The 20140-nt window shown below is 41.3% G+C and overlaps 1 protein-coding gene across 1 annotated transcript in view; it reads left to right on the top strand.

The window, feature by feature from the left end:
• The window catches only part of PLEKHA2 (pleckstrin homology domain containing A2), a 607368-nt gene that overhangs the window by 508700 nt on the left and 78528 nt on the right, over positions 1–20140 (top strand). The window contains exon 10 of the mRNA XM_053718084.1: positions 4860–4923. Coding sequence (XP_053574059.1) covers positions 4860–4923 — 64 coding nt within the window. The remainder of the gene's footprint in view (positions 1–4859; positions 4924–20140) is intronic.

Raw genomic sequence — 20140 nt, 5'->3', positions numbered from 1 at the left:
CAACTTAGTTCTTTCAGTTCTTCAGGGGGTTCCGTTTGAACCCTTACATTCCGTTGATATTAAGTTATTATCTTGGAAAGTTTTGTTTTTGGCTGCAATTTCTTCCGCTAGAAGAGTTTCAGAATTATCTGCTCTGCAGTGTTCTCCTCCTTATCTGGTGTTCCATGCAGATAAGGTGGTTTTACGTACTAAACCTGGTTTTCTTCCAAAAGTTGTTTCTAACAAAAACATTAACCAGGAGATAGTCGTGCCTTCTTTGTGTCCGAAACTAGTTTCGAAGAAGGAACGTTTGTTGCACAATTTGGATGTTGTTCGCGCTCTAAAATTCTATTTAGATGCTACAAAGGATTTTAGACAAACATCTTCCTTGTTTGTTGTTTATTCTGGTAACAGGAGAGGTCAAAAAGCAACTTCTACCTCTCTCTCTTTTTGGATTAAAAGCATCATCAGATTGGCTTACGAGACTGCCGGACGGCAGCCTCCTGAAAGAATCACAGCTCATTCCACTAGGGCTGTGGCTTCCACATGGGCCTTCAAGAACGAGGCTTCTGTTGATCAGATATGTAGGGCAGCGACTTGGTCTTCACTGCACACTTTTACCAAATTTTACAAGTTTGATACTTTTGCTTCTACTGAGGCTATTTTTTGGGAGAAAGGTTTTGCAAGCCGTGGTGCCTTCCATTTAGGTGACCTGATTTGCTCCCTCCCTTCATCCGTGTCCTAAAGCTTTGGTATTGGTTCCCACAAGTAAGGATGACGCCGTGGACCGGACACACCTATGTTGGAGAAAACAGAATTTATGTTTACCTGATAAATTACTTTCTCCAACGGTGTGTCCGGTCCACGGCCCGCCCTGGTTTTTTAATCAGGTCTGATAATTTATTTTCTTTAACTACAGTCACCACGGTATCATATGGTTTCTCCTATGCAAATATTCCTCCTTAACGTCGGTCGAATGACTGGGGTAGGCGGAGCCTAGGAGGGATCATGTGACCAGCTTTGCTGGGCTCTTTGCCATTTCCTGTTGGGGAAGAGAATATCCCACAAGTAAGGATGACGCCGTGGACCGGACACACCGTTGGAGAAAGTAATTTATCAGGTAAACATAAATTCTGTTTCCTTGTTCCACGGTTGGAACTGGGTGTATCACTCCCATTTTTAACAGGTCTTCTACACAATGTAAGAATGCCTGTCTCTTTATTTGGTTTGAAGATAAGTGAGACATGTGGAACCTTCCCCTTGGGGGTAGTTCCTTGAATTCTAGAAGATAACCCTGAGAAACTATTTCTAGTGCCCAGGGATCCTGAACATCTCTTGCCCAAGCCTGAGCGAAGAGAGAGAGTCTGCCCCCTACTAGATCCGGTCCCGGATCGGGGGCTACTCCTTCATGCTGTTTTGGTAGCAGCAGCAGGCTTCTTGGCCTGCTTACCCTTGTTCCAGCCTTGCATCGGTTTCCAAGCTGGTTTGGTTTGTGAAGCATTACCCTCTTGTCTAGAGGCTGCAGAGTTGGAGGCCGGTCCGTTCCTGAAATTGCGAAAGGAACGAAAATTAGACTTATTCTTGGCCTTGAAAGGTCTATCTTGTGGGAGGGCGTGGCCCTTACCCCCAGTGATGTCTGAGATAATCTCTTTCAATTCTGGCCCAAAAAGGGTTTTACCCTTGAAAGGGATATTAAGCAATTTTGTCTTGGAAGATACATCCGCTGACCAAGACTTTAGCCAGAGCGCTCTGCGCGCCACAATTGCAAACCCTGAATTTTTCGCCGCTAATCTAGCTAACTGCAAAGCGGCATCCAAAATAAAGGAATTAGCTAACTTAAGTGCGTGAATTCTGTCCATAACCTCCTCATACGGAGTCTCTCTACTGAGCGACTTTTCTAGTTCCTCGAACCAGAACCACGCTGCTGTAGTGACAGGAATAATGCACGAAATAGGTTGCAGGAGGTACCCTTGCTGTACAAAAATCTTTTTAAGCAAACCCTCCAATTTTTATCCATAGGATCTTTAAAAGCCCAATTATCCTCGATAGGAATAGTAGTGCGCATAGCTAGTGTAGAGACTGCCCCCTCGACCTTAGGGACTGTCTGCCATAAGTCCTTTTTGGGGTCGACCATAGGAAATAATTTCTTAAATATAGGAGGGGGAACAAAAGGTATGCCGGGCTTCTCCCACTCCTTATTTACTATGTCCGCCACCTGCTTGGGTATAGGAAAAGCGTCGGGGTGCACCGGAACCTCTAGGAACTTGTCCATCTTGCACAATTTTTCTGGAATGACCAGGTTGTCACAATCATCCAGAGTAGATAGCACCTCCTTAAGCAGTGCGCGGAGATGCTCCAATTTAAATTTAAATGTCACAACATCAGGTTCTGCCTGTTGAGAAATTCTACCTGAATCAGAAATTTCCCCTTCTGACAAAACCTCCCTCATGGCCACTTCAGATTGGTGTGAGGGAATGACAGAGTAATTATCATCAGCGCCCTCCTGCTCTACAGTGTTTAAAACAGAGCAATCGCGCTTTCTCTGAAATGCAGGCATTTTGGATAAAATATTTGCTATGGAGCTATCCATTACTGCCGTCAATTGTTGCATAGTAACAAGCATTGGCGCGCTAGAAGTACTAGGGGCCTCCTGTGTGGGCAAAACTGGTGTAGACACAGAAGGAGATGATGTAGAACTATGTCTACTCCCTTCATCTGATGAATCATCTTGGGCAACTTTACTATCTGTGGCAGTACTGTCCTTACTTTGTTTGGACGCTATGGCACAATTATCACACAATTTTGAAGGGGGAGACACATTGGCTTCCATACATACAGAACATAGTTTATCTGAAGGTACAGACATTTTAAACAGGCTTAAACTTGTCAATAAAATACAAAAACCGTTTTAAAATAAAACCGTTACTGTTTCTTTAAATTTTAAACAGGGCACACTTTTTTACTGAATATGTGAAAAACTATGAAGGAATTGTTCAATTTTAACCAAATTTTCACCACAGTGTCTTAAAGCATTCAAAGCAATGCATCCCAAATTTCAGACCTTTAACCTTTAAAATGACAAAACTGGAGCCGTTTATAGATTTAACCCCTCTACAGTCCCAGCTACAGCCTTTGCTGCGACTTTACCAAACCCAGGGGGGTATACGATACCAGATGAAGCCTTCTAGGGATCTTTTCAACTACTTCCAGACCCATACACATGCAGCAGCATGTCCTGTTCTCAAAAGTAACTGCGCAATAATGGCGCGAAAATGAGGCTCTGCCTACTACATAGAAGGCCCTTCCTGACTGGGAAGGTGTCTAAGCCAGTGCCTGCCGTGAAAATAACGTTCCCCAATGTTATAAAGTTTGAATTTCAACCTCAAGCTGAATAAAATGCCCAAATAAAGCTATCGATCTAGCCCATAAAAGTGTCTACCAGTTTTATAGCCCATATTAAGCCCTTTATTCTGTTTGAGAATTAGAAAATGGCTTACCGGTCCCCATGAGGGGAAAAATGACAGCCTTCCAGCATTACACAGTCTTGTTAGAAATATGGCTAGTCATACCTTAAGCAGAGAAGTCTGCTAACTGTTTCCCCCAACTGAAGTTATCTCATCTCAACAGTCCTATGTGGAAACAGCAAACGATTTTAGTTACTGCTGCTAAAATCATACTCCTCTCACAAACAGAACTCTTCATCCTTTTCTGTTTCAGAGTAAATAGTACATACCAGCACTATTTTAAAATAACAAACTCTTGATAGTAGAATAAAAAACTACAACTAAACACCACATACTCTTCACCATCTCCGTGGAGATGCTGCCTGTGCAACGGCAAAGAGAATGACTGGGGTGGGCGGAGCCTAGGAGGGACTATATGGACAACTTTTTCTGTGCTCTTTGCCATTTCCTGTTGGGGAAGAGAATATTCCCACAAGTTATGGATGACGCCGTGGACCGGACACACCAATGTTGGAGAAATTACCATTTTCCCTGCCTGTAAGTCACAATCTTGTATGCCTGCGTCTTTGGTTTGTTTTTTATGTTTTAAAATGCAAATACTAGTTTCTTTTTATTTAAAACAACAATTACCTTTCTGATCACAGCGCTGTACTAACTTTCTGAGGGTACTATGTATACAAAAGTATTAAAAATGATATAAAACAACGTTTAGGTTGTATGTATAAGCTGTATAATAACATGTAAATATTGCCGATATTACATAATATTGTTGTTTACACTTGGTCCCATCCCCTCTACTAGCTGTCCCATTTTATAGATGCAAGTATACAAATATTCTGAAATCCAAACTATTCCGAAATCTAAACTTTCTCTGATCCTAAGCAGTGTGGATAAAGGGTTTTGTACCTGTTTTGGTAAAATATGGCAGGCTAGCTTATGAGTAGAAAGGTTCATTGATATTACTTAGTTTGTTAAAAACCTACTTTGTTGGTTGTAGAATTTATGAAAACAAATTATAAATGTCAACACCCTACTGTCACATTTTCGTCCCACGCACCCACCAATTTCCACCCCCTTGTTAACATAGCTCTTCCAAGAATTTGAACATCCATCACATAGCAGCTGCTATGATAATTACACTGGGAAGCATAATTCCTTCCCAATCTAATGAAGTCATGTCTAGCAAAATGTATTGGTTAAAAGAGGTAGTGTTCCGTTCTTGTACCCTCTATTGGTAATAAAGTCTTAATTTCTTACCACGATTATGAGTATCCCTAAAATATTCACTTTGCACCATAATGACTATGCTTAACTATTTAATGTACCAGAAAGTGATATATTTTTTTAAAATAATGAGGTCATTGATTAATATTTTTATTTTATTAAATATGCACATCAGTGTCTTTCTCGTTTCAGGGATTTACTGATGAGAGACAATCTGTTTGAAATCATAACTGGCCCAAGAACATTTTATATCCAGGTAACAAATATATGATAATAAATCATGTTGTGTATCTACTTATGTTTAAAATCTTACAATGTAAATGGCTTAATAAAACATGGTTAATCACAAAATTAGTCTGTCAATGTGAGTTTAATTTGTATATTAGTATTTTGTATTTAACAAAGTAGCAAAGGATTCAAGTTGATGCATTTTAAAAAATAAGTATACACTACAATACAAAAAATTGACTGCAACTACTGTATTCTATACATTAAAATTAGTTTTATTTACATTTGAATTGATTGATTTTTTTTTTTAAAAATCAGGTTATGTGAGAACACAATTAAAAATAGCACCAATTTTAATTTGTGTTCTTTTCTATATTTAAGGAAAAGTAAAGTTAAAATTCAACAAAAATGTATTGGACAGAGAATGTCATTTTAAACATCTTTCTAACTTATTTTATCAATGTTGCTTAGTTCTTTTGATATCCTTTGTTAAAAGAGTAATCCTAGGTAAGCTCAGAAGCGTACATTTCTTTAGCCATCTGGCAGCAGTGCTAACAACAGTGTTTATAGCAATATTATACATTGTTTGCAACACTGCTGCCATAATATAAATAAATTATAAGAAAAATAATCTAAGCAAATTTGATGACGAGTAAATTAGAAAGTTGATTAAAAATTGCATGCTCTATCTGAATTAGGAACTTTCTAGGGCTAGATTACAAGTGGTGTGCTAATGATATTGTTAAATTGAAAGTTATGGGTTGAGCTCGAGCAATAGCCAAAATAGCGCTAGAAGAATGGGGCGACTAGAGACCTTGCGTAAAGTGTAAGGATTAAAAAGAAAAACAATAAGCACATCTAAAAGTATTAACATAAAGTATTTTTCTCATATATACACTTTTTAATTAAACAATCTTTTAATATTAATAAAATGTTAACAAGGGATATGGTATATGGCAAGGTGTTTGTCTGGAAATGTCTTAATATGTGTATGTGTGTATGTATACATGTCTGTATATGTGTATTTATGTGTTTATATGTGTAAATATGTATATAAAGAGTTAATAATAATTGGCACTATCTAGTTGGTCTTACAGGGTTTTTTATAGTGTATCTTAGAAACTACAGATGGGTATGTAACTTCCCTCATCTGGTGCTACCCACTCCTACATATACTGTAAATACCACGTGAAGGGAGAAAACGAAAGAAAAGGGAGATAAGGGTACACTTTTCCTAAAACTTAAAGGGCCATGATACCCAAATGTTGAAACACTTGAAAGTGATGCAGCATAGCTGTAATAAGCTGCCTAGAAAATATCACCTGAACATCTCTATGTAAAAAAAGAAAGATATTTTACCTCAAAAGTTCCTCAGTAGCCACATCCCATTGTAAAGGACTTCTAAGCAACAAAATGTCTGTCCCGGGACAGCTAAGGGAGTGAGCTTCCGTGCACTCTCATCTTATTTCCCTATTCAGTTTAAGGAAGTTTACTATGAAAAACGATGTCCTCAATTACTAGTGGAAACCAATACCCAAGCTAGAGGACACGGAAAACAAGGGAGGGAGAACAAGACAGGCAGACCCAAACATAAGGCACCACCGCTTGAAGAACTTTTCCACCAATAGAAACCTTGGCCGAGGCAAAAATATCAAAATGGTAAAAATTTTAAAAAAATATGCAAAGAAGACCAAGTTGCAGCCTTGCAAAACTGTTCCATAAAAGCTTAATCTTTAAAAGCCCAAGAAGAAGAGACGGCCCTCATGGAATGAGCCATAACTCTCTCGGAAGCCTGCAGACCAGCAGTCTGCAAAGCAAAACAAATTAAACTTCTCAACCAGAGAAAAGGAGAAGTAGCAGTAGCTATCTAATCTTTACGCTTTACAGAGAAACAAACAAACAGAGGAGAACAATGACGAAAAAATCCTAGTCTCCAGTAGAAGAATTATTAAAAGCACGCACAACATCCAAGTTGTGCACAAACTTTCCTTATGAGAATAAGGATGAGGACATAGAGAAAGGACAACAAGTTCCAGATTAATATTTCTATTCGAACCCCTCAGAACAAAGAACCGCCTTATCCGAAAAGAATATAAGGCAAAACACACTGCAAAGCCGAGATTTCCGAAACTCTACAAGCAGAAAGAAAGCAAAAAGAAAGAAAACCTACTAAGATAAAAACTTAATATCTATGGAATGCAATGGCTCAAACTGAACCTGCTGCAAAACCCTAATAACACGGCTAAAGCTCCAAGAGGAGCAACAGACATAAAATCAGGCCTGATACCAACCAAGACCTATCAAAAGGATTACACATCTGGCACATCCACCAGACACTTGTGTAACAAATTAGATAATGTAGAAATTTGACCCTTCAGAAAACTGACTAACAAACCCTTCTCCAGACCTACCTGGAAAAAAGACAAAATCCTAGGAATCCTGACCCTACTTCCAAGAGTAGCTCTCGGATTCACTCCAATAAAGGTATTTAAGCCACACCTTAAAGGGACACTGAACCCAAATTTGTTCATTTGTAATTCAGAAAGAGCATGCAATTTGAAGCAACTTTCTAATTTACTCCTATTATCAATTTTTCTTCGTTCTCTTGCTATCATTTTTTGAAAAAGAAGGCATCTAAGCTTTTTTTTTTGTTTCAGTACTCTGGACAGCACTTTTTTATTGGTGGATGAATTTATCCACCAATCAGCAAGGACAACCCAGGTTGTTCACCATAAATGGGCCGGCATCTAAACTTACATTCTTGCATTTCAAATAAAGATACCAAGAGAATGAAGAAAATTTGATAATAGGAGTAAATTCAAAATTTTCATGAAATTTCATGCTCAATCTGAATCACAAAATTAAATTTTTGGGTACAGTGTCCCTTTAATAAAAGTTACCAGTAACAAGCTTGCAAGCCTGAATCATGGTCTCAATGACCGATTCAGAAAAAACACGCTTAGACAGAACTAAACGTTCAATTTCCAAGCAGAGTTTCAGAAAAAACGAAATTTGGATGAAGGAATGGACCCTGAATTAGAATGTCCTTCCTCAGGGACAACCTCCAAGGTGGAAGAGATGACATCTCCACTAGGTCTGCATACCAGATCCTGAGAGATTATCTATCAGGGCAGCCTGCTGATCTCTTGACCTTTAAATGTATCTGGAAAGCTTGGCGTACAGCCATTTGATCAAACTACAGCACCCCCCATTTGAGGGTGAACCTGAAGAACACCTCCGGAAGGTGCGCCTACTCCCTGGATGAAATGTCTGACTGCTCAAGAAGTCCGCTCCTAGTATCCACTCCTGGAATATGGATAGTAGATAAACAGCAATTGTGAGCGTCCTCCCACTGAACAATGTACGCCACCTCCATCACTAAGGAACTCCAGGTTCCTCCCAGGTGGTTCAAGTAAACCACTGAGGTGAAATTGTCCAACTAGAACGTGAGAAACCAGACTAAATACAACTGAAACCGTCAGAGCATTGGAGATCGCTTTCAACTTCAAAAAGGATATGGGGGAGGGCAGACTTCTCCCGAGTCCATAGTCTCCAGCCCAGCAGGCTGGCGACTGTGGTCCCTATTAACCAGGAAGGTCTCCGGGAACATATGCCCTGAGACAGATGCTCCTGAGAAAACCACCACGGGAGTGAAACCCATGTCAACAGATCTAGATTTATCCACCAAGACAGATCCACATGATGCCTGTTCCACTATCTGAGCATGCATAACAGCAGAACTCTCAGATGGAATGGAGCAAGTGATGATGTCCAATGAAGGGACCATCAGACCAAATACCTCCATGACTGCAGAAAGAGGCAAGAGGAAAGAATCTGATTTTCTGACCAAAGATAAGAAACTCATTATAGACCCTAAGAAAACTACCCCTGTAGCTGGAACAAGGGAACTCCTTTTCGGATTCACTTCCCATCCGTGGCAAGATCTCCGTATGAGAGTTTGCTTGTAAAAAAGATGGCGCCTGAACCATTATATCATCCAGGAAGGGTGCCACAGCAGTTCCCGAAACCTGAGCACTGCCGAGATAGCCCCTAGAACCATAGAAAAAAAATCTGGGAGCCGTGGCAAAGCCAAAGGGAAGAGCTACAAACTGAAAGTGTCTGACAGAAAGGCAAATCTCAGGAACTCCAGGTCTATGGTCATCATGAACTGTGACCCTCTTGGACCAAAGGAAAAATGGAACCAATGGTTTCCATTTTGAAGGACGGAACCCTTGAGACACTTTTAGGACTAAAATAGGACAAAGAGTTCCCTCTCTCTCGGGAACCGCAAACAGGAATTAATATAATCCTAGACCCTGTTCCCTAACAGGAACTGGAACAATCACTCCCAGGGAAGAAGGGTCCCAAAACAATTCAAAACGCCTCTCAGTTATCTGGGCCGCAGATAAATTTGAGAGATGGAACCCGCCTCTGGGAGGAAGGTTGATATTCTATTTAGTAACCCTGAGATACTATGTCCGCAGCCTAACTGGGACATCACGTATCCATGATTAAAGAAAAACAGAGAGATTCAGCCCCCACTTGGTCCGATCCCAGATTGGGGGCAAACCCTTCATGCTGATGTAGACTCAGCTGCAGATTTCTACTCTGACGTCCTTTAGGACTATACTTCCTGTCTAGTGGTAGAAAAGACCCCTTTTCCACCCATAAGATCAGAAATAATCCTGACAGATCAGGACCAAACAAGGTCTTACCCTTGTGAGGAAGCGCCAGAAGTTTGGACTCGGAGGAAAAAAAACGCTAACCAAGAATATATATAGCCACAACGCCCCGCGGGCTACCACAGAAAAACCAAATATCTTGGCCTCCGGCTTAAAAGCTTGCATGGTAGCATCAGAAATAAAAGAATTAGTTATCTTAAGAGCCTAAATGCTGTTCTGGCTTTCCTCCAAAGGAGTCTCTACCAAAATGGAATCAGACAAGGGGTTTCACCAATAAGATGCCGCACTTAGCACAGTGGCAATACAAACTTCCATATAAGCCTTCAGCTTAGACCATTGATCCTTAAAAGAGCAGCTATCCTCTATAGGGGTCGTAGTTCTCTTAGCCAGAGTAGAAAAGGCCCCTTCTACTTTAGGCACTGTGCACCATGATATTTAATGGAGACAGCAAAAGGAAACATCTTTTTAAAGACAGGAGGCGGGGAAAAGGGAATCCCTGACTTCTCCCATTCCTGTGAAAAATCTCCTAGCACGGTCTGGAACAAGAAACACTTCCACAGAGGAAGGAAGATCAAACAACTATTAAGTTGACAAAATTTCTTAGGGTTGACAACAACCCTAAGAACAACGTGTTGTTCAAGGTAGCCAAAACCTTCTTCAACAATACACGGAGGTGTTCAAGCTAAAATCTGCAGGATACCACTTCAGCTTCAGATGAAGGAATTATACTGTCCAAATCTGAGATTTCACCCTCAGAGGCTACCAATGTTACCTGTGTAGCAGCAAGTGGAACAGAATCCTTACTATCTGAATCTCTAATTTTCCTCTTGCTTTTTCCCTTTAGCCTAGGAAAAACAGATAATGCTGAAAATACCTGTGCAGCAAGTTCTACCGGCAAATAAACTCCTCCAGGAGATTGAGAGGAACCACAGGGCACTGCATGTGACACCTTTAAGGCTTGGGATGATAGAGGAGGATGCTGTGGATTGCCTGAACAGCATCAACCTGAGAGACATTGGGATCAGCGGGCAATAACCTATCTCTACATGAGAAAGGTCTAGCTAAGAAAGCAGCACAGAATGTCAAAAAGAAACCATTTGTGCTTTAATACATAGCAGACATGAATCACAAACACAGAGACATCCGTATTCTAAGATCAGACAGTAAGATAATTTTTTTCATTTTAATATGTAAATATGCAAATATGTTATGTACTGTCACTTTAAATAAGACACTGATAGGGCTTGAGAAAAACGTCTAACACTAAGCTAAGAAAACACCAAATAAATATCATGTACTGAAAATTTTCCCTACAACTCAGCCTGACTGAAGTGAGAAAACTAAATCAAAAAGAATTAGCCCAGAGACACGACTGATAATGTTCCCTATTCCAGCCGCCACCGCATCAGTGCATGAAAATTCAAGCAGTCCCTATTCATAGAGACCTTAGCTGGTATGTCTATGGACTGACTTAAATGAAATCTACTAGATTTCTATTCAGATACCCGGCAGCTATAATAGCTAATAAGTTTACTAGTATATCCGGGAGCAGAAAAACAAAATGGCGTCAGAGGATCCAGTCAAATACTATAGCGGAGAAGCGGGTCACGTGACCCGACCACAAGAACTGCGCTGCATACAAGCGCACCTTCAACAAAACATTCTGCAATACTGCAGCGTCCTTCCTGCGTTACAACTCTGTAATGGCGGAAGACTGCCATACAACATAGGTTTCCTAGAGGAACATGGAGGACGTTATAGTTGATAAAACGTTACGGCAATGTTTAAACAGAACTCTCCTATTGTATAGCGCACTGCAGAAACTGAGGAGACTATGCTGCCTTAAAAACTTTGTACTGTTATGTACAGTTCATAGCAGAGCAGCTAAAATCACCATAATAAGCATGATACAATAAGCACAAGTTTGCTATAACTGGTAGCTTGTTAGCTGAGCCCGTAATAAAACAGAATTTATGTTTACCTGATAAATTACTTTCTCCAACGGTGTGTCCGGTCCACGGCGTCATCCTTACTTGTGGGATATTCTCTTCCCCAACAGGAAATGGCAAAGAGCCCAGCAAAGCTGGTCACATGATCCCTCCTAGGCTCCGCCTACCCCAGTCATTCGACCGACGTTAAGGAGGAATATTTGCATAGGAGAAACCATATGATACCGTGGTGACTGTAGTTAAAGAAAATAAATTATCAGACCTGATTAAAAAACCAGGGCGGGCCGTGGACCGGACACACCGTTGGAGAAAGTAATTTATCAGGTAAACATAAATTCTGTTTTCTCCAACATAGGTGTGTCCGGTCCACGGCGTCATCCTTACTTGTGGGAACCAATACCAAAGCTTTAGGACACGGATGAAGGGAGGGAGCAAATCAGGTCACCTAAATGGAAGGCACCACGGCTTGCAAAACCTTTCTCCCAAAAATAGCCTCAGAAGAAGCAAAAGTATCAAACTTGTAAAATTTGGTAAAAGTGTGCAGTGAAGACCAAGTCGCTGCCCTACATATCTGATCAACAGAAGCCTCGTTCTTGAAGGCCCATGTGGAAGCCACAGCCCTAGTGGAATGAGCTGTGATTCTTTCAGGAGGCTGCCGTCCGGCAGTCTCGTAAGCCAATCTGATGATGCTTTTAATCCAAAAAGAGAGAGAGGTAGAAGTTGCTTTTTGACCTCTCCTTTTACCAGAATAAACAACAAACAAGGAAGATGTTTGTCTAAAATCCTTTGTAGCATCTAAATAGAATTTTAGAGCGCGAACAACATCCAAATTGTGCAACAAACGTTCCTTCTTCGAAACTGGTTTCGGACACAAAGAAGGCACGACTATCTCCTGGTTAATGTTTTTGTTAGAAACAACTTTTGGAAGAAAACCAGGTTTAGTACGTAAAACCACCTTATCTGCATGGAACACCAGATAAGGAGGAGAACACTGCAGAGCAGATAATTCTGAAACTCTTCTAGCAGAAGAAATTGCAACCAAAAACAAAACTTTCCAAGATAATAACTTAATATCAACGGAATGTAAGGGTTCAAACGGAACCCCCTGAAGAACTGAAAGAACTAAGTTGAGACTCCAAGGAGGAGTCAAAGGTTTGTAAACAGGCTTGATTCTAACCAGAGCCTGAACAAGGCTTGAACATCTGGCACAGCTGCCAGTTTTTTGTGAAGTAACACAGACAAGGCAGAAATCTGTCCCTTCAAGGAACTTGCAGATAGTCCTTTCTCCAATCCTTCTTGAAGAAAGGATAGAATCTTAGGAATCTTTACCTTGTCCCAAGGGAATCCTTTAGATTCACACCAACAGATATATTTTTTCCATATTTTGTGGTAAATTTTTCTAGTTACAGGCTTTCTGGCCTGAACAAGAGTATCAATAACAGAATCTGAGAACCCTCGTTTTGATAAGATCAAGCGTTCAATCTCCAAGCAGTCAGCTGGAGTGAGACCAGATTCGGATGTTCGAACGGACCTTGAACAAGAAGGTCTCGTCTCAAAGGTAGCTTCCATGGTGGAGCCGATGACATATTCACCAGATCTGCATACCAAGTCCTGCGTGGCCACGCAGGAGCTATCAAGATCACCGACGCCCTCTCCTGATTGATCCTGGCTACCAGCCTGGGGATGAGAGGAAACGGCGGGAATACATAAGCTAGTTTGAAGGTCCAAGGTGCTACTAGTGCATCTACTAGAGTCGCCTTGGGATCCCTGGATCTGGACCCGTAGCAAGGAACCTTGAAGTTCTGCCGAGAGGCCATCAGATCCATGTCTGGAATGCCCCACAGTTGAGTAATTTGGGCAAAGATTTCCGGATGGAGTTCCCACTCCCCCGGATGTAATGTCTGACGACTCAGAAAATCCGCTTCCCAATTTTCCACTCCTGGGATGTGGATTGCAGACAGGTGGCAGGAGTGAGTCTCCGCCCATTGAATGATTTTGGTCACTTCTTCCATCGCCAGGGAACTCCTTGTTCCCCCCTGATGGTTGATGTACGCAACAGTCGTCATGTTGTCTGATTGAAACCGTATGAACTTGGCCTTTGCTAGCTGAGGCCAAGCCTTGAGAGCATTGAATATCGCTCTCAATTCCAGAATATTTATCGGTAGAAGAGATTCTGCCCGAGACCAAAGACCCTGAGCTTTCAGGGATCCCCAGACCGCGCCCCAGCCCATCAGACTGGCGTCGGTCGTGACAATGACCCACTCTGGTCTGCGGAAGGTCATCCCTTGTGACAGGTTGTCCAGGGACAGCCACCAACGGAGTGAGTCTCTGGTCCTCTGATTTACTTGTATCTTCGGAGACAAGTCTGTATAGTCCCCATTCCACTGACTGAGCATGCACAGTTGTAATGGTCTTAGATGAATGCGCGCAAAAGGAACTATGTCCATTGCCGCTACCATCAAACCTATTACTTCCATGCACTGCGCTATGGAAGGAAGAGGAACGGAATGAAGTGTTTGACAAGAGCTTAGAAGTTTTGTTTTTCTGGCCTCTGTCAGAAAAATCCTCATTTCTAAGGAGTCTATTATTGTTCCCAAGAAGGGAACCCTTGTCGACGGAGATAGAGAACTCTTTTCCACGTTCACTTTCCATCCGTGAGATCTGAGAAAGGCCAGGACTATGTCCGTGTGAGCCTTTGCTTGAGGAAGGGACGACGCTTGAATCAGAATGTCGTCCAAGTAAGGTACTACTGCAATGCCCCTTGGTCTTAGCACCGCTAGAAGGGACCCTAGTACCTTTGTGAAAATCCTTGGAGCAGTGGCTAATCCGAAAGGAAGCGCCACGAACTGGTAATGCTTGTCCAGGAATGCGAACCTTAGGAACCGATGATGTTCCTTGTGGATAGGAATATGTAGATACGCATCCTTTAAATCCACCGTGGTCATGAATTGACCTTCCTGGATGGAAGGAAGAATTGTTCGAATGGTTTCCATTTTGAACGATGGAACCTTGAGAAACTTGTTTAAGATCTTGAGATCTAAGATAGGTCTGAATGTTCCCTCTTTTTTGGGAACTATGAACAGATTGGAGTAGAACCCCATCCCTTGTTCTCCTAAAGGAACAGGATGAATCACTCCCATTTTTAACAGGTCTTCTACACAATGTAAGAATGCCTGTCTCTTTATGTGGTCTGAAGACAATTGAGACCTGTGGAACCTCCCCCTTGGGGGAAGCCCCTTGAATTCCAGAAGATAACCTTGGGAGACTATTTCTAGTGCCCAAGGATCCAGAACATCTCTTGCCCAAGCCTGAGCGAAGAGAGAGAGTCTGCCCCCCACCAGATCCGGTCCCGGATCGGGGGCCAACATTTCATGCTGTCTTGGTAGCAGTGGCAGGTTTCTTGGCCTGCTTTCCCTTGTTCCAGCCTTGCATTGGTCTCCAGGCTGGCTTGGCTTGAGAAGTATTACCCTCTTGCTTAGAGGACGTAGCACTTGGGGCTGGTCCGTTTCTACGAAAGGGACGAAAATTAGGTTTATTTTTGGCCTTGAAAGACCTATCCTGAGGAAGGGCGTGGCCCTTACCCCCAGTGATATCAGAGATAATCTCTTTCAAGTCAGGGCCAAACAGCGTTTTCCCCTTGAAAGGAATGTTAAGGAGTTTGTTCTTGGAAGACGCATCCGCTGACCAAGATTTCAACCAAAGCGCTCTACGCGCCACAATAGCAAACCCAGAATTCTTCGCCGCTAACCTAGCCAATTGCAAAGTGGCGTCTAGGGTGAAAGAATTAGCCAATTTGAGAGCACGGATTCTGTCCATAATCTCCTCATAAGGAGGAGAATCACTATCGATCGCCTTTACTAGCTCATCGAACCAGAAACACGCGGCTGTAGTGACAGGGACAATGCATGAAATTGGTTGTAGAAGGTAACCTTGCTGAACAAACATCTTTTTAAGCAAACCTTCTAATTTTTTATCCATAGGATCTTTGAAAGCACAACTATCTTCTATGGGTATAGTGGTGCGTTTGTTTAAAGTAGAAACCGCTCCCTCGACCTTGGGGACAGTCTGCCATAAGTCCTTTCTAGGGTCGACCATAGGAAACAATTTTTTAAATATGGGGGGAGGGACGAAAGGTATACCGGGCCTTTCCCATTCTTTATTTACAATGTCCGCCACCCGCTTGGGTATAGGAAAAGCTTCTGGGAGCCCCGGGACCTCTAGGAACTTGTCCATTTTACATAGTTTCTCTGGGATGATCAAATTCTCACAATCATCCAGAGTGGATAATACCTCCTTAAGCAGAGCGCGGAGATGTTCCAACTTAAATTTAAATGTAATCACATCGGGTTCAGCTTGTTGAGAAATTTTCCCTGAATCTGAAATTTCTCCCTCAGACAAAACCTCCCTGGCCCCCTCAGACTGGTGTAGGGGCATTTCAGAACCATTATCATCAGCGTCCTCATGCTCTTCAGTATCTAAAACAGAGCAGTCGCGCTTACGCTGATAAGTGGGCATTTTGGCTAAAATGTTTTTGATAGAATTATCCATTACAGCCGTTAATTGTTGCATAGTAAGGAGTATTGGCGCGCTAGATGTACTAGGGGCCTCCTGAGTGGGCAAGACTCGTGTAGACGAAGGAGGGAATGATGCAGTACCATGCTTACTCCCCTCACTTGAGGAATCATCTTGGGCATCATTTTCAGTGTCACATAAATCACATGTATTTAAATGAGAAGGAACCTTGGCTTCCCCACATTCAGAACACAGTCTATCTGGTAGTTCAGACATGTTAAACAGGCATAAACTTGATAACAAAGTACAAAAAACGTTTTAAAATAAAACCGTTACTGTCACTTTAAATTTTAAACTGAACACACTTTATTACTGCAAATGCGAAAAAGTATGAAGGAATTGTTCAAAATTCACCAAAATTTCACCACAGTGTCTTAAAGCCTTAAAAGTATTGCACACCAAATTTGGAAGCTTTAACCCTTAAAATAACGGAACCGGAGCCGTTTTTAACTTTAACCCCTTTACAGTCCCTGGTATCTGCTTTGCTGAGACCCAACCAAGCCCAAAGGGGAATACGATACCAAATGACGCCTTCAGAAAGTCTTTTCTATGTATCAGAGCTCCTCACACATGCGACTGCATGTCATGCTGCTCAAAAACAAGTGCGCAATACCGGCGCGAAAATGAGGCTCTGCCTATGATTAGGGAAAGCCCCTAGAGCATAAGGTGTCTAAAACAGTGCCTGCCGATATTATTTAACAAAAATACCCAGATTAAATGATTCCTCAAGGCTAAATATGTGTAATATATGAATCGATTTAGCCCAGAAAATGTCTACAGTCTTAATAAGCCCATGTGAAGCCCTTATTTACTGTTCTGAATAAAAATGGCTTACCGGATCCCATAGGGAAAATGACAGCTTCCAGCATTACATCGTCTTGTTAGAATGTGTCATACCTCAAGCAGCAAAAGACTGCTCACTGTTCCCCCAACTGAAGTTAATTCCTCTCAACAGTCCTGTGTGGAACAGCCATGGATTTTAGTAACGGTTGCTAAAATCATTTTCCTCATACAAACAGAAATCTTCATCTCTTTTCTGTTTCAGAGTAAATAGTACATACCAGCACTATTTTAAAATAACAAACTCTTGATTGAATAATAAAAACTACAGTTAAACACTAAAAAACTCTAAGCCATCTCCGTGGAGATGTTGCCTGTACAACGGCAAAGAGAATGACTGGGGTAGGCGGAGCCTAGGAGGGATCATGTGACCAGCTTTGCTGGGCTCTTTGCCATTTCCTGTTGGGGAAGAGAATATCCCACAAGTAAGGATGACGCCGTGGACCGGACACACCTATGTTGGAGAAAAGAAGATAAAATAAAATAAAAGGAGTATACTTGATTCAATACAAGAATAACTCCCTGTCTCTAATCACACATAAGTGCCTGCTTCCTGCCTGCAAATATCCTGAATAAAGGATATATAAGTCCCTTAAATCTGCAGCTTAATTATATTATTTCCTTAAGTGCCCATCTCCAATCCCTAGAAGATAAAAGGCACTTACCTGCAGTCTGGCCGTCCGGCAGGAGGACAGCTTACAAGGCATGAGAGGACACATCTCCTCACAGAGACCTGTAGAAGAGAAAGAACAAAGTAAACCTACTCTGGCTTTCTATACCATGGGCAGCAAATATGTTAGGAAAACACAGCAAGTCCCACCTTACAAGTTCCTAACTTCTTTAAAGCCACCACTACCCTACTGAAGAGATTAACGCAGAGTACGGCTTGACCCAAAAATCTTGCTTGAAGCGAAGGAAATCCAAATGTCAATGGAAACCATAAGACAAAAAGGGATCAGGGCTACATCTTTCCCTTCATCTAGATGTGAGCTTTAATCCTAAACATTTATCAGTAAGTTTTAATGTTTGATTGACTGCTAGAACATATTTAAATGTAATATTTATTAGGGGTGCCTAAAATAATCGATTCTGCGATGCATCGCGATGCAGCCTGTTAACGATGCTGCATCGATGCAGTGCAGATCAGAATCGATTCAGGGGTGACATCATCGCGCAATGTCACGTGACCCCGCCTCTCTCACATAGCAGACGAGCCGACAGCATTTGTGTCAGGATTAATCTGGTTACAGCCCCCAGCTACACCACATCAGGACTTCCTGTGCACACTGCGCAGATATCTTACCCAGAGAGCATTACCAATAGACCTCCTCTCACATGTTCCGGTCAGGAATTTTTATGACACCTATCCTAAAGAGCCGACAGCAGCCTCATGTAAACAGTGAATCTTTTCTTGTATTATAGATTCACTGTTTACTGTTGCGGTCTCTGCTGCATGTTTCCTCTCAGTCAGATCCCTAGCCCAAACGAGCATTTGAGGGTTGCTGTAAAACTTTTGACTTGCTGTATCTAATAGCAACCCTCAAATGCTCGTTTGGGCTAGGGATCTGACTGAGAGGAAACATGCAGCAGAGACCGCAACAGTAAACAGTGAATCTATAATACAAGAAAAGATTCACTGTTTACATGAGGCTGCTGTCGGCTCTTTAGGATAGGTGTCATAAAAATTCCTGACCGGAACATGTGAGAGGAGGTCTATTGGTAATGCTCTCTGGGTCAGGTTTCAGATGTCTGCATGTACTCTGTGAGAATGTTTGAGTGAGTACACTGCTGCTGGTTATATTTTCCTTTGTAAAATAAATCTACAGATACATTTCTGTGCATATTGTAGTATTATGTTTATAAGTGCTCTTCCATCTTACACAGTTGTTTAAAAGATTATTATATATACACACACACACACACACACACTATATATATATATATATATATATATATATATATATATACATAGTGTGTGTATGTATATGTGTATATATATATATATATATATAAGTGTGTGTGTATGTGTATATATATATATATATATAAGTGTGTGTATATATATATATATATATATATATATATAAAATATGGAATAGAACAAGATCATGAAAATCATAGGCAGTAATCGTGATGCATCGCGATGCATCGTAGAATCGAATCGTATCGAATCGTTACGATGATAATCGTAATCGAATCGAATCGTGAGACAAGTGAAGATGCGCAGCTCTAATATTTATTTAAAGGGACAGTCAACACCAGAATTTTTGTTGTTTAAAAAGATAGATAATCCCTTTATTACCCATTCCCCAGTTTTGCAAAACCAACACTGTTATATTAATACACTTTTTACTTCTGTGACTAACTTGTATCTAAGCATCTTCTGACCTCCCCTAATCACATGACTTTTAGTTATTATCTATTGACTTACATTTTAGCCAATTAGTGCAGTGTCTGCCACTAGCCACAAGTGTGATCACAATGCTATCTATATGGCCTACATGAGCTTGCTCTCCCCTGCTGTGAAAAGTAAATAAAATAGAGGCGGCCTTCAAGGGCTTAGAAATTATCATATGTGCCTTCCTAGGTTTGCTTTCAACTAGAATACCAAGAGAACAAAGCAAAATTGTTGATAAAAGTAAATTGGAAAGTTGTTTAAAATTACATGCCATTTTTGAATCATGAAAGTTTTTTTTGGACTTGACTGTCCCTTTAAATATAAAATATTAAAGGGACAGTGCAGTCAAAATTAAACAATCATGATTCAGACAGGGCCTGCTATTATAAACAACTACATTTTACTTCTGTTATCAAGTTTGCTTTGTTCTTTGGTATCCATGGTTAAAGAGTAGGCTCAGGAGCAGCAATGCATTAACTAGCTGAACACATTTGGTGAGCCACTGACAAGAGACATATTAACTGCTATCAGTCACAGGCTAGCTCCTAGAAGTGCATTGGTGCTCCTGAGCCTACCTAGAGAACAAACAAACTTGATAATAGCAGTGAATTAAAGTTTAAAAAAAAAAACAGAATTTATGTTTACCTGATAAATTTCTTTCTCCTACTGTGTATCCGGTCCACGGCTTCATCCTTACTAGTGGGATATTCTCAATCTCTACAGGAAGTGTCCATATAGCTCCCCTCAGGCTCCGCCCCCCCAGTCATTCGACCGACGGTTAGGAGAAAAAGGAGAACCATAGGG

The sequence above is a fragment of the Bombina bombina genome, chromosome 6, assembly GCF_027579735.1.
Source record: "Bombina bombina isolate aBomBom1 chromosome 6, aBomBom1.pri, whole genome shotgun sequence".
Lineage (NCBI taxonomy): Eukaryota > Metazoa > Chordata > Amphibia > Anura > Bombinatoridae > Bombina > Bombina bombina.
This window is presented reverse-complemented; position numbering and strand designations above follow the sequence as displayed.